The following is a 14,236-nucleotide window of genomic DNA, read 5'->3' on the forward strand; positions in this document are numbered from 1 at the left end:
TACGAATGACACTGGCCTCTTTTGTAGTGGCTCGGATTAAGGGCATCGAGCCGCAGCATCTTCATGGAAAGCTGATCCTCTCGTGCGTCGTCCAGTCATTCTCAATGACGCAAACTCCATCAGCAGGCAGGGAACAACGCTTCGATGCAATGCAGGTTAATAGATTTTGGGCAGAATTGTTGTACAGGCTCGTGACGAGGAGACGGTATGACTTTCATGATGAAAAGAGGCAGTGAGAAGCAGCAGCTCACTCCCTTCAGAGCTCTTGGTGCACAGGAGCCGCAGCAGCATCGGTGGGTACCCAAGGCTTGGTCTTGCCTCCACCCGTGGTGGGCACCCATGCCTCGTCAACGACGACCGAGCGGTTGACACCGACGGTAACGTAGCCGATCAGACCGTCGGTCATGACACCGCCCAGCTTCTCGACGTCAAAGGTGGGGAAGTAGCCGCCCTCCTGCGAAATCTGGTAGATCTGCAGCGAGTCCTCCCAGTTGCGGGTGCGTCCACGGCCGGGCAAGTCGGCGATAGGGTTGGTGTTGTACGGCCAGACCTTGTCCATCATCATGTTGAGCTCGTCGTCAAAAAAGAACTGGCCCGTGTGGATGAGTCGACCTGATCGGAACTCGCCGTTGGGCAGCACCTGCCAGTCGTGGTGGATCTTGACGTGCACGTGCGTGGCTCGTCCCGTGTAGTAGCCGGGGAAGACGCTGGTGAACTGGGCAACACCGTTCTTGTCCGTGGGGAGCGCACCTCGCAGCCACTGCTCGTGCGTGTTGGTACGAGGGAACGCAGAGAGAAGACCCTTTCGCACACCAGTCTGGGCAGGGATCTCGTCTACGAGGTGCGGCGCTGGGTCCGGGTGGCCCGAGTAGTGACCCGTGGCGTTAGCATGCCAAAGATCGACGAGGATGTTGGGGATGGGCTCACACGTGTCGACGTCGATCACACCGACGTCCATCTGGAAGTGGACACCCAGCTGCCACTCGGCCATGTTGGCACGGATGGGGTGATGCTCGGTGTGGTAGTAGGGGCCTTGGGTGGTCTCGGGTGACAAGACGCACGTCGAGTTGCGAATCTTGGTCTCAACGACGGGGTCGCACGCCATGATCCGCTTGCCTTTCTCCTCGAGCGCCTTGATGCCCTTCGCGGCAACCTCGCCGTCGATTCCGAGATCGTCAAAGTAGCCGTCGATGAAGAGGTTCTTGTTCTGAGCGGAGTCACCTCCGAGCACCTTTTGTGCCCACGACTTCTTTCGAGCAGCGGTCATAGCGGCGATCGCAGGTGCGCAGTGGTACGCAGCGTGCTGCTGATCGAGAAACTTGACCACCTCTTCCTTGGTCTCTGGACCGTGTGCCGATGCCGATGGAAGGAGCGCCAACGAGGCGGCGGCCGCCACGGCCGCGAGGGGTGTGCTGAACTTCATCTTGCGGAGGTGTGTATGTGCCGGAAGGGAATGTCTTGAGGGTGGACCGCCAGGTATAGGAATAGAACGTCGCAATGGAGCGAGCGAAGATGGGTAAGCGGAGAGGCTTGTGATGGAAGAGAGGAAGGGCAGAGCAAGCGGGGAAGGTGAGAAAGGATCTTGATGCTATATAGCGGCTGCTCCAGTGGCTCAACAGTGACGGAGAGAGAGAGCGAGTACGAGAGCGGTCAAGGTCGAGTAAATATTTCTTCCGGCTATTTGCAATCCAACGGCTGCCGTTTGTGGCGTGGATTTGGGCTTTCCTTAACCCCACGTCGCCCTACGATTCGCGGTTTTGCACGGCTGCACGACGGTAGGTCTCGACGCCGTGGATTTGCAGCTGCTGAAACGCCACGCAAGGATATCACGGCTTCCTCCTCCTTTTTCCCATTTTACAATTCTTCCACCGCTCCCACTCCGAGCGGGGAAGAGAGAGGGTTCAGAACGGAAGAATGAAAGGCAGCACACAAGCAAAGCAATGTCGGACGCCGTCCACGAGAGCCGCTGACCAATACGCTCAAAATGGTAGCCACTTTTGGCAGGCACTCACAACTAAGTCGATGCACTTCAAATGACTTGGTTCGCATCATCTGAACCTCGTTGATGGAGTTGTAGACTCGACGTCATGCAGTGCGGTAAGTATTTGAAAACGCAAGCTTGTCCGCTGTCGACTCACCTCGAGCTTGAGCCTGCCTTGAACGCGATCGATCGAAAGTCAAAGACATACAAGTGTGAGCCGACCCGAGACTTTGGAGACGGAAAGGAGATCCAGATTTTCCGCCAGCCTGTCGACGGCGTTTACCCATTGCCACCGAACGGGAGACATGGGCTCGTGTGGCACTGTTCCGCCAAGACGGCCGAGGCAGCTTGTCGGGGCCGCCCATGCCGAGCTCTCTGAGTTCCAGTGGTCTACCACTGGAACTCTCAGCGAGTGGAAGCGATGCGCCCGGCACAACCTGATGATGCTTTGCTCTTTTTTCCGCTTTTTTTTTTTTGACACAACAAGAAAGAGGAAGCAGTGAGTGGATGAAAGTTGTTCCTGATGCGAGGGCGGACCAACAGGCGCTTCGGTATTTCCGACAGATTTGAGACCCTGTCTGCGAAACGTTGTTTGGCAGCACATGCCCGTGCTTCGCTCTCCGCTCTCCCAGTGGCTTTCCTCCACTTCGCACTGTTCCGCGTTGGCCGAACAGGTGTTGAGGAGGCAGAAGCTCTTTCCGTATGCAAAGTGCGGGGTTCACGTGTGTTTGTCGGCATCTTCAGTCCGTGACTCTATACCACGACATCCGCTTGCCTCCTGATCATCGTCACTATTATCAATACGCCCTCTCTCCGACCATGCCGCGAATCCCGTACCGATATCCTGCGGCCGGTGCCGACCCCATCGCAGATGCCATCCGAGAACGACGAGGCGCACGAGGACTCACACCGCTTGATGGATCCTTGCTCAACGCACCCGCCATCGCCAATGGCTGGAACACGCTGCTCGGAGCCACGCGAACTAAAAACTCGATCCCGGAAGATGTACGCGAGATGATGATCCTGCGTGTCGCTGCGCACAACTCTGCCAACTTTGAGTGGATCCAGCACGCCCCCGTCGCCGAAAAGGCTGGCTGCACCACGGCACAGCTGGCTGCGGTGCGCGATGTGCGCGCGCCACTCTCGACATCCTCGGTGCTGAGCCCGCTGGCAAAGGCGGCGCTTGCCCTCGCTGACGATATGACCACAAAAGTGCGCGTCCAGGATTCGACTTTTGCGTCGCTCAAGTCGGCTTTCACCGAGAACGTCAAGGAGCTTGGCGACAAGGCCAGTGTAGACGGCTTCGAAGGCGAAGATCTGGTCAACAGAAAGGTCGCGGAGGCTACGCTCACCATCGCCGTATACAACATGGTCTCTCGTTTCCTCGTTGCGATCGATGTCGACGACCGTGCCAACGTACCCGTGCCTAAGCCCGAAGGCAGCGAGCATGTCCAGGACCCGGCTTCGCTGACGCTCCCCGTCACCGGACCCAGCTCGTCGGCAGGCAGAGGTCTGGTGCAGCTGCCAGACGGTCAACTGCTCAGCACGCGTGTCCACTTCCACAGCATGACAGCTCCATGGATCGTGCTCGTCAACTCGCTCATGACTGAACTCAGCATGTGGGATGCCGTCATCCCTGCGCTCTCGACGCGCTTCAACATCCTCTCGTACGACCAAAGGGGGCACGGTAGCTCGGCCGTACCGACTGAGCCGTGCACCATCGCACAGCTTTCGGACGACGTGGCATTCTTGCTCGACAGTCTGGCGGTTAAGAAGGCCTACGCCGTGATCGGAGTGTCTCAGGGCGGTGCGACAGCGCTTTCATTTGCCCTGCGACACCCAGACCGATACGAGAGGCTGGTCGCATGCGATACGCAGCCCAGCACACCCGCCGCCAACGTGGGCGCATGGGATGAGCGCATCGCATTGGCCAGAAGCAAGGGCATGGGCGAGCTAGCAACAGCCACGGTGCCGCGTTGGTATGGACCAGGCTCGCAGGCCAGTCCGGCATGCAGAGCGAAAACCGAGCAGATGATCAAGACGACGCAGGTCGAGGGTTTCGCCGCCGGTGCGCGTGCGCTTCAGAACTACGATCTGATCAAGGACGGCATCGTCGACGCTTTTAGCAAGGCTTCGTCGAGTCGTCACCTACTTATCGCAGGCGAGGCAGACGGCAAACTGCCCGAGACGCTCGAGGCTTTTACTAACAAGCTGACGGAAGCCGGCGCCAAAGCCGAGTTCGTCAGCATTCCCAACGCTGGACACCTGCCCATGTGCGACAACCCGGATGCCTGGCTGCAGCCCGTGCTCAAGTTTCTTGCATGAACGGCGAGCCTGTACTTCGACTCATTTAGCCTTTTCGTCAGCGTGACAGATCACTGGAACCAGCGATCTTATCTGCCCGCCTTGACCCCGCAATTAGATGCATTGAGCCGTTCTTCTTTGGGGATTCTGACACTGGCGTGAGTTACTGTCCGTGGAGAGCAGCCGAGCTTTGCGTGGTTTTTATTTGTTCATCAAGTTGTTAGACCTCGGAAAGTTTGACGCTCTCGTTGTAAAGAAAGTGAAAGTACAGTTTTTTGTTGAGCGGCACGTGATCCCTGCGGAAAAGGTTCTAATTTGAAGTGCAGGAAAATGATTTATAAATTCAAGTCCTCGTCGTCAATAAGAAACGTTGAATACACAGTGAATGGCTTTGTATTGAAACGGCACTTCACCAGAGCTTTGCGAGAGCAAACCAGATGTCGCTTCGAACCCTCTCAGGCTGTAACGGGCTGGCAGACGGCTCCGGGAAGTTTGTCCAAAAGGCTGAGAAGATGAGTGGGGAGGGCGGTGGCAGCGGTTGAACCTTTGAAATTGCAATTCTCGCAGAGAGAAGCAGAGTTGGCTGCAGACACACACACAAAGAGCGAGAGAGGGTCGACGACACCGCTGCCCACCCAACTCGAGATAGTTCACGTCTTACTCCGCCATCCTTCCATCATCCTCAAGGCTCATCCTCCTCATACACTAATCAAGATGGTACGTATATCACCGCAAAATACGTCGACAACGACGACCAGCACCAGCAGCAGCACCAGCAACATCATCCATGACAATCAGCAGCATCAGCATTAGCGGCCAATCGACAAGGTCGAATAGACTTCATAACGACGATAACAGCACCGACATTGCAGCCTACATGATACATAACATGACGGCGACATATATGGACAGTGGCAGAACAGATGGACACCGCAGGCAAACAGCATATTTCGATATGGATATCGAGTTCTGCACATGTAGTTGGCGACATGGAGATTGCACCGTGAAACGATTTGAAATACTGCAAGGATGATGGTACTGGCCTATTAAGCTTGGTTCGGCACTGATTACACCTGGGAATAGGATGCCTCGACCCTGCTCAACCACTTACACTATCGTCCGCTGGGTGCATCTGCATTTACGGCTCTAGTGCCAGCAGGCATTCCTTAAAAGTCCGACAGACCTAGGATCGCATCACGGGTAGAGGCAGTTAGAAGATTTCTACGGATCATATTCTTCACAGCAACTTCTAGAAAAGAAGAGTCTACCCAGTGCGACCATTCCGAACAAACATGGAGTTGCGCATAGCACGCTTTACGTCTACAACCTTCAACCGACCATCAACCCGACTATTGCTTAGTCACAACGCGCTGTCCCGCTCGCTCGCTCGCTGGCCGTCGCTCTCCGTCCAATCCGTGTTCACGTTTCTTACCATTTGTGCTACCATTTATACACCATCATGACTCAACAGGTCCGATACGCTTTCGACGACTCCAACCTTGTGGAGAAGACCGCCAAGTCGCGCGGCCAGTACCTGCGTGTTCACTTCAAGAACACCCGCGAGACCGCTGCCGCCGTCAACGGCATGAAGCTCCAGAAGGCCTACGCTTACCTGGGCAACGTTGTCGAGAAGAAGCAGTGCATTCCCTTCCGCCGCTTCAACGGCGGTGTTGGCCGCACCCAGCAGGCTAAGGAGTTCAAGACCACTCAGGGTAAGTTTCTGTCCAACACAAAGAGCACGACGTTGGAGGACACATGGATGGAACGTATTTGCACAGGATGGAAAGACGAGAGACGGAAGCAGAGGAGAGCAACGCCAAGAACAAAAAGGAAGAAGCAGTGTCGGAGGGTGGTAGCTGCATCAGTTATCGCAAAGAAGATGGAAGCAGGGAGAGGAAGGAACGGGAAAGCACAGCAGGAATCGTTTCAGAAGCATGACCGCCCTAGAAGCGGACTGAGATGGGTGTGAACCGAAGCCACTTTTGCGGTTCAATGTATTCGGCTGGAATGGCTACTGCAAGCTTGTTCGAAAGATCCAGACGGGCTGTTCTCATCGATGCCAGACCAACTCGTGCTCTATCACGCATCCCACTCGCTCTTTTCTCCAGCAATTACTGACTCTGCAAATCTTCACTTCCAACTCTCACTAGGTCGATGGCCCGTCAAGTCGGTCAAGTTCCTCCTGGCCCTTCTCAAGAACGCCGAGGCCAACGCCGAGGCTAAGGGACTCGAGACCGAGGAGCTCGTCATCCGCAACATTGTGATCCAGCAGGCTCCCAAGACCCGTCGTCGCACGTACCGTGCCCACGGTCGCATCAACCCTTACGAGGGCCACCCCATCCACGCCGAGATCCTGCTGAGCGAGCCCGCTGCCCAGGTGCCCAAGGCTAACACCGACGTTTCCCTCCGCCTCAACAAGCGCCAGCTCGCCCAGAAGCGCGTCGCCGCCGCTCGTGCCATCAAGGCCTGATTTCCTTCTCCCCATCACCCCCACCACCACCATCATGCATTCTCCGTTCGAGGTAGATCCGTCTCACTTCTTGCATTACGCCCCGAACACCTTTCCACCCGGATCATTCGCACGATCCAAACCCAAAATCTCTTTTGCAATCTCGCACACACCCACCGTTGACATTGCAGCACATTGTCAAATGTAAGCTAGTAGTTACCACTTTCTTCTTTGGTCCCATCCTCGACGCAAAGAGGCAAGACGAAGAAGACAATCTCCAACAAAAACCTCTTTCTCTCTGCACTTGCCATCTTTGCCTTCCGCGTGAACTTGTGCCCTGCCATACGGAGGATGGAACCGGTCGCGTAACTTGTCCAGTCCACAGACTGAGGGTTGCCATTCCTGAACATTCGCACCACGCTTTCAAAGGCTGACAATTGTCAATTGGCTGCATTGCATGTCTCTCATGGTGTGACTGTTACGTTTTTTTTTACCGTTACCGAACACAAAGTTGGACGCCGTGGAACCGAAAGACGAGAAAAAACAAACGACAAAGACCACCTTTTTGAACAGGACACCCAACGACGCAAGTAGAAAGAGAGCAGGCCAAGAATGTGAGAAAGTCAACTCAATGATTTGCCGCCGTGTTTATGGAAGCAGCAATGGGCTGATTGCCCGTCGCCAGTTGGAAGTTCTCGAGCTCCTTGGCTGCTGTCGCCGGTTGCAGCGGGAGCGTCGGTGTCGTGCTGTTAGCGGCCAGTGCCACAGCCGAGGAGCCTAATGAGCCAGCACCGCCAGGCGCGCCAGGCGCAGTACGTTGTTTCTTCGTCGGCGACGCCATCTCGGCATCGCCGTTGTCTACCGCCGTCACGGTCTCATAATCAGCGTGCGAAGAGCCATTCGTCTGACTTGCTACCTCCGCCCCATCCGCAGCAGCATTGCCAGCGCCATTCCCGCTCTTCTTCTTGCCGGACTTGGCGCGCTTGCCGTTCACCTTGCCAGCCGCCGCAGCGGTGATGCGGTTCTCACCGCCCTCGAACACGTAGCCGGGTAACTGCGTCCACTTGATGTGCCGCACGACGATGCCCATCGAGCTTTCGTCGTACTGCTCCCACTGCTTGACCTTGCCAGTAAATTCGGCGGTGGGGTAGCTGATGTCGAGCTTGCGCGGACCCTCGCCGGCCAGCTTGGGCTCGATGCTGAGGCCAATGTAGAACGTTGTGGTGTAGATCATGCGGTGTCCTTCCTTTCCCTCTGTCACCTTGGCAGCTTCGTCCGCCGCAGCTTGCTTGGCTTCGTCAGTCTCGGGCAACGCCGTGACTTTCTGCGTGCGCTGCGCCACCTCGTCCGGAATATCGCCCGTCGCGACCAGACGCACTTCGTGGTCGTTCCAGCACTCGGACACCTGGTCGAACCCCTTGATGAACGGATGGGCGCACGTAATCGTCGGCACCAGCTCGAGCTTCATGACGAGCTGACGGATCTTGGACTCGACTGTTCCGTGCCACTTGAGCTGCAGATCCGCTGAGCCGGAGGACGCAATGACCTGAAGGTAGTACTTGTACTTGAAGAAGAAGTCGTGCTTGGCAAACAGCTCGTTCCAGTCGGTCTTACCGATGATAACACGATCGACCACCTCGGCAGCGCGCTTGAACTCGGAGGTCATGACCATCTGAGTCGACTGTGACACATTGTGCGTCGCACACATGCCCGGATAGGCCGGGGTGATGATGGGCATGCGGTGGAGTCGATCGGCCGGGTAGAGCTTGGGATTCCAGACGCGCACCGAGAGCGGGCCATCCTCAATCTGGGTGAGCAGAACGGGCTGTGGCCACTTCCACTGGTAGAAGATGATGAAGAAGCGCGAGACGATAGCACCCGCGGCTTCGTTGGGATATAGCTGGCAGATGCGCGCCGTCAACATGGCCCATGCGACACCACCGAGGAATCCCATGACGTTCGAGTAAATGGCACGACGCTGCGCCCAAAGCTTGATGCATCTCAGGGCCATACGGAAGACGTGGATGTTGGGCACCAGCCGCAAAATGCCATCCGTAACTCGCGAACCACCCAAACTTCGGACATCGCGCTCGTCGAGACTGCGCAGCAGATTGTCGTCCTCGAGAGAAAGGTTGTCCTCGACCCTGGGTGATGCTAGACGAGCAAAGGTGAAATCGATGTCTACACCCAGGAACTTGGCCGCAATCAAAGGAACGTGGGCTGTGGGGACGCCTGCTACCTCGGTGACCTCCTCGCGCTCCTTGAGCATGGTTTCAAATACCGAGAAGAAATCTTCACGCTGGACGTGTTTGGGGACGACGCAGAGCGTGTCGATATCGGAGCCTGGACCGTGCACACCGAGGCGATAGGAACCGAACGTGAAGATTTTGCCACCTGCTGCTCGAGCGAGCGATTCCGATATGCCGTTGGCTATTGAAACCCGGTAGACAAAGTCCTTGACCATGGCGTCGAGCTTGCCCAAGATGACCTCGCTGTGGGGATGTCGAAACGGGAATCACGCCAGTTAGCTCTCTGCGCCGGAAGATGACGGTCACTGGCTCGAACACTTACCGAACCTTGCTCTCCTCATCGCTCTCAAAGACGCCCTGCTTCTCTAGCTCAGCGACGAGCGTCTTGGTCACTTCGATCTCCCTTGGTGTAGGTCCGTTAGTGGCGATGGGTGGAGTGACGCCGAGGTTCCTAGTTGGCCCACCGCCAAGGGCAGGCTCCACCGCAGATGCCGAGGTGGGCATATTGGTGGTGTGTAGAGCTGCTGAACGCTATGCGCGCGCCCAACGAGATATGGATGTGATGTTGCCAGCCAAAAGCCGGAGCCTAGCGATGAAAGTCGAAGCGAGAGGAAGATGGTGCAGTAGAGCGATTGCTGTGAGAGACGAGAAGGTGCTGGAGTTGTGATGGCTCAAGATGTTGGATCGATGGCTTTATGAGGGTGTGTTGATGGGCATCAAGGCAGTGGCGTGGAGAGAGTGTCCAATTCGAAGGCCCGAGCACCGGAGAATGAATCGAGCCTGATGAGACAGAGACCTCTTGTGGGCGCAATCGACAAACGCAGAGACCTTCGGAAGTGACAGTGGAAGTGCAGCGCCGTGGGCTTCACAGAGGCGAAGGAAAGGTACGGAAGGCCGGCAAGGTCTTGGAGGTGGATTGGAAGCAAGCCGAGAATGAGAGATTTGGCGAGAAGCAATCACTGAAGCAACCGCAGCGGTCAAGGAGCGTGCGGCTCATCCGAAAGTGGAGTAGAAGGGGAAAAGCGAAATTCGTACTTGCGCGCGGCAGAGATTCTCGAACCAAATTTACACGACAGCACAGGCACAGCGAGGTCTCAGCAACGCGACCCAACCAGCCTTCAACTAAGCCCTTCTGTATCGTTCAGATGGTGATTACTCGCTGGACTAGCAAACAGCGACGTCGTGAGGAGGCAGTGAGACTCGATTGTCAGACGACACCTGCTACAAATCGCGTATTCGAGCTGCAGTGAGCGACTTGCCCAGGGCGACCGCCAGAGGGACAGGGACGGCATTGCCGATCTGCTTGTACGCAGACAAGAGGTTGCCGTCCGAGGATTGAAACTCGACCCAGTCTGGAATGCCTTGCGCTCGTGCACATTCCCGGACCGTAAAAATCCTGCGTTGGTCGGGATGAAGCAAGCTGCTTTGCACCGTAGCGGTGGTCATGAGTGCCTTGAAGTAGCGGCTGCCGTCGATCCTTTCGAATTTGAAGTGGTCCTGCTGCCACCTATGCATCTGTAAGAGCATCGAAGGTGCCATGACGAGCAAGAAAACGTCAGCAGCTTTTCTCGCAGAATCGATCACTGAGCTGAGAGCTTACATGGGTACTCCCTAGAAGAGCCGGCTTGTCGACATCAGGCTCGCTCCAAGAATCGCAGTCGGCACCAGGACGCAAGGCAACGTTGACGACCCTTTCCACTGCCAGTGCTTTAAAGCCAGACGTCTGATGCTGCGTCACGCGCCTGGCTGCTTCGCCGTTGAAGACCCGCATGCGCTCTTGAAACGAGTTGAAAGGCTTCGCGGCATACTCGACCTTGTAAAATCCGGTTGCCCTGCCAGCGACGACCTCTAGCTGTTTGATGCCCCTGTTTTCGCGCTCGATCTCTATCCTATCCGGCCCCGCGTAGACTTGATGCGGGTCCTTCCAATCGAAAGCGGGGAGGTCACTGATGGCGTCAGACACTGTGATCGCCGGTAGCATCGCGGCAGAGGAGCCTGCTCGTTTTGCAGTGTAACCCTTCCCGCTGGCGTCGGTCCAGCTGAATGGCTTTGCATGCCTCCCCAAGAAATGATGCGTTGGCTGCGGCAGCTGTGGAAGCACCTAATCTTTTCTTGCTGCAAGTAGGACAAACCTGCCCCTTGACTGTGGACAACCAAATGCTCCCGACTGAACGAATCCAAACGTTGTCGCGTACCCGAGGTCAAGCAGGCATTTCAACACCAGCTTGACCATTCCCTGTGCGCGCCCACCGAGCTTTGAGATCGTAAAGCCCTCGACGTTCTCCAAGATGCAATACTTTGGCTGAATGTGCTCGACCCAGCCAAGCACAGCGCAAACGAGAAGGTTGCGAGCGTCCTTCTGCGCAGCCTCGCGAGGGGCCGACCTGTTCATGCAGCTGAAGCCCTGGCACGGCGGTCCCGCAAAGATGATGTCGACGTCGCCACGTTGGGGTAAGGACAAACCTTCTGTGGAGAGTCTTCCTGTGACTGCGCTTCGTAATGCATCGCCAGCGTCGCAGCAAAAGACCTTGGCATTCGGATGATGTGCTTGGAAGGTCCTGACCGCGTCGACATCCGTGTCGATCGCAAATCTGGTTTCGCAGGCTCCAGAGAGATCGAGACCAAGGCTTAGGCCACCAGCACCGCACATGATCTCCATCCCAGTAAGCGGTGGGTGAGAGCGGACACTTCTCGTAATCCTAGCTGTTTCAGTGCAAGGCGAGCATTCAGGGCGCAGAAGGCTCGCATCTTTCTCGGTCACGAAGAAATCCGAAGCACCACTCGTCCACGAGGCAGCCCTAGCCGATAGCAAGGAAACGTTGCACTTGGAGATCGGTGAAAACCTCTTTCGGTCGACGCGTACCAGCTCCGCAGATGGGGACAGTAGCTTTTCGTGCCTGAAGTTGGCTGTGTGTGAGGCTTGGCGATGCAAGCGTCTCACATAGATACTTTGGTCTCGAGTGCGATGAACTTGCACTACGTCGAGGAGGGGGCCTTTGTCGTGGGGTTCCAAGCAGACAAAGTCCCCCTCGTGGTACACAACTTCTTCATCCCCGGTATCCATTCTCTTGTGTTTCGCCCATTCCTTGAGCGCTACGAATGCTGGTCGCGACTCGTCCCAAGCGTAGCGCAGAAGCACGCTGTTCGGATCGATGCTACTCTTGACACTCGCGATTGGGGTCGTGACCTCTCGATGCGTTGCAAAGACTTCGTTGCTTTTGAGGACGTCGTGCAAAATAGTTGTGTTGGCCCACACTAGCGCGAAACCAAACAGCTTCCGCCTCGCGATGTTGCAGACGAGTATGAGTGTCGTGGCGGTACCTTGCTGCACCTCGACAAGGTCACCTATTTTGGGTGTCCTAGGTATGGTGACCTCGTTCGCCATACGATGGACACTATCCGTGTTCTCGCTGTTTTGCCGGGCGAAGAAAGCCTTGAGTACTGATGCGACCTCAGTGTTACAGTCACTTTCCAGCACTGATGTTATTGGCGAGTACGAAGACAAGGCGCCGACAACCTCATAGCCATTTCGTATTCCGAAGTCGGACGACAGCACCTTTGCTACGGTACGAGTGGTCTCAATCAGCTTTCGAAACGTCGGTTTCGTCGATGGCATTGCGTTTGTTCCGTTGTTATCGAGTAGTTGTTAGTGCGAAGCGTGTGACGAACGGTGTCAGATGTCGCGTACATCAACAGAGACACAGCACTGCTTAACTTGCGGTTCTGCTCTTCACGCACTTCAAACGGGCGAGACGCTTGTTGTCGTGTATAGCAATGCATTGTGCGGGAACAACTGTGCTACGCGGGAAAGACATGACATTCGATCAGAAAGATATTAACTACATGACGGTGAGCGTGTCAGAGCAGATCAAAGATATCCGTCTTCTTAGCCTGCTGCTGCTGTGCCGCAGGTTGGCCCGAGGACGACGCAAAGAGAGCACTCGAGCTCTGGTTCTTGGCCATCTCGGCCATCGACATCTTCTGCTTTCCTGCCGCACTGCCCGCTTTGCCCGACGAAGCTGCCCAGAGATCGTCGAAGTTGAACGACGAATTTGTTGAGGCGGCGGGACGCGTGGTTGCAGGCGTGGTAACCGAGGGGGTGGAAGACTTCGACGAAGGCGACATAACGTTGCTCGAAGCGGCAGATTTCGGAGCTGCGGGTGCGATGGGAGCTGAGTCGAAGAAGTCGAATGAAGCAGCTTGGGGCTGTGCCGATAGTGTAGCAGCTGTTTTGACGGGGGCAGCAGGAGCAACGGAAGCTGGAGCGGCCTGGAAGTCATCGAAGTCATCGCCGAACGCATCGCCAGCTGCGGACTTGGCAGCCGGAGCAGGAACAACAGCAGCAGCAGCCGGCGCAGCTGCAGGGGGTTGATCGTCATCGTCGTCAAAGCTAAAGAGATCAGCGACTTTGGGTGCTTCCTTCTTCGCCGGTGCAGGGGCGTGCGTGGATCGAGAAGCACCAGCACGCGTGGTGCTCGAGCTGGGTCTTGCAGAGGGCGTTTCCTCGTAATCGCCCGCATCGTACTCCTCGAAGCTCTCCCGAGCAGCCGCATCGCCACCGCTAGAGCTCGAAGCTCCTGGAGCAGCTCCTCCGCCAGACCAGTAGCTGTCGCTGCCGAAACCGCCGTATCGACCCGTGCCGCTCCCGGGCACAAACTCGCCATTGCCTCCACCGGTGTACTTGGTTTTGTTTGAGCGAGCCTTCCTCCGCTCCTGTCGGATGCGGTCGACATCGGACAGCAGCTCGGCTAGCTCCTTGGCGCGGTTGCGCACATTGATACCCTGGTCCTTACCCTTCTCATCGATATAGTGGAAGTTGCGCAGGATCTTGATGGTGGCGAGGTGGGAGCGAGCATCGTCGACAACGCGCTCGGATCCGTGCTTGATGAGATACTCAAGCAGCTGCAGCGCCTTGTAGATCTGACGCCACTCCCGCGCTTCCTTCTCCATGAAGCGCCGGTAGATGGTAGGCATGATCTCGTTGAAGTCTTGAAAGTTGTTGGTGGCTTGTGCGATCTCCTGCATGAGGGTAGAGCTGGCACCCCACGGATCGTCATTGGTAGCCTCGTCGACCTTGGCCTCGATCTCGCTGACGTTGAGTGCGTAGTTCCTGGCCTGGCGGTACAGTGACTTGACGTCGTACATGGTCAGGTTGGCAAGCTTGGTTCCGATGTCGTCCAAATCCATCTTGAAGAGGTGCGTAATAGGAGGGCAATGTCTTTGGTGTTGGGTGGAGTGGAGAGACGGGTTCGA

General features: G+C 56.4%; 6 protein-coding genes across 6 annotated transcripts; 2 read left to right on the top strand and 4 right to left on the bottom strand.

Moving 5' to 3' along the window:
- Nucleotides 1-256: 256 nt before the first annotated feature.
- EX895_003471 (uncharacterized protein) lies at nt 257-1,423 on the bottom strand (the record flags this gene model as incomplete). Its single annotated transcript, XM_029884069.1, has 1 exon — nt 257-1,423. The coding sequence occupies one exon, from the start codon at nt 1,421-1,423 to the stop codon at nt 257-259; it is 1,167 nt and encodes a 388-aa protein (XP_029739442.1).
- Nucleotides 1,424-2,800: 1,377 nt separating this feature from the next.
- On the top strand, nt 2,801-4,306 carry EX895_003472 (uncharacterized protein; the record flags this gene model as incomplete). The annotated part of the gene is made up of 1 exon (XM_029884070.1): nt 2,801-4,306. One exon carries the CDS (start codon nt 2,801-2,803, stop codon nt 4,304-4,306), a length of 1,506 nt encoding a protein of 501 aa, XP_029739443.1.
- Nucleotides 4,307-4,999: 693 nt separating this feature from the next.
- Nucleotides 5,000-6,755, top strand: EX895_003473 (uncharacterized protein; the record flags this gene model as incomplete). Its single annotated transcript, XM_029884071.1, has 3 exons — nt 5,000-5,002; nt 5,757-5,997; nt 6,436-6,755. The coding sequence occupies 3 exons, from the start codon at nt 5,000-5,002 to the stop codon at nt 6,753-6,755; spliced, it is 564 nt and encodes a 187-aa protein (XP_029739444.1).
- Nucleotides 6,756-7,362: 607 nt separating this feature from the next.
- EX895_003474 (uncharacterized protein) lies at nt 7,363-9,487 on the bottom strand (the record flags this gene model as incomplete). The annotated part of the gene is made up of 2 exons (XM_029884072.1): nt 7,363-9,226; nt 9,306-9,487. The coding sequence occupies 2 exons, from the start codon at nt 9,485-9,487 to the stop codon at nt 7,363-7,365; spliced, it is 2,046 nt and encodes a 681-aa protein (XP_029739445.1).
- A 717-nt stretch (nt 9,488-10,204) lies between these two features.
- Nucleotides 10,205-10,964, bottom strand: EX895_003475 (uncharacterized protein; the record flags this gene model as incomplete). Its single annotated transcript, XM_029884073.1, has 2 exons — nt 10,205-10,498; nt 10,584-10,964. The coding sequence occupies 2 exons, from the start codon at nt 10,962-10,964 to the stop codon at nt 10,205-10,207; spliced, it is 675 nt and encodes a 224-aa protein (XP_029739446.1).
- Nucleotides 10,965-12,841: 1,877 nt separating this feature from the next.
- EX895_003476 (uncharacterized protein) lies at nt 12,842-14,170 on the bottom strand (the record flags this gene model as incomplete). The annotated part of the gene is made up of 1 exon (XM_029884074.1): nt 12,842-14,170. The coding sequence occupies one exon, from the start codon at nt 14,168-14,170 to the stop codon at nt 12,842-12,844; it is 1,329 nt and encodes a 442-aa protein (XP_029739447.1).
- Nucleotides 14,171-14,236: the final 66 nt, after the last annotated feature.

This window comes from Sporisorium graminicola, chromosome SGRAM_21 (genome assembly GCF_005498985.1).
Source record: "Sporisorium graminicola strain CBS 10092 chromosome SGRAM_21, whole genome shotgun sequence".
Lineage (NCBI taxonomy): Eukaryota > Fungi > Basidiomycota > Ustilaginomycetes > Ustilaginales > Ustilaginaceae > Sporisorium > Sporisorium graminicola.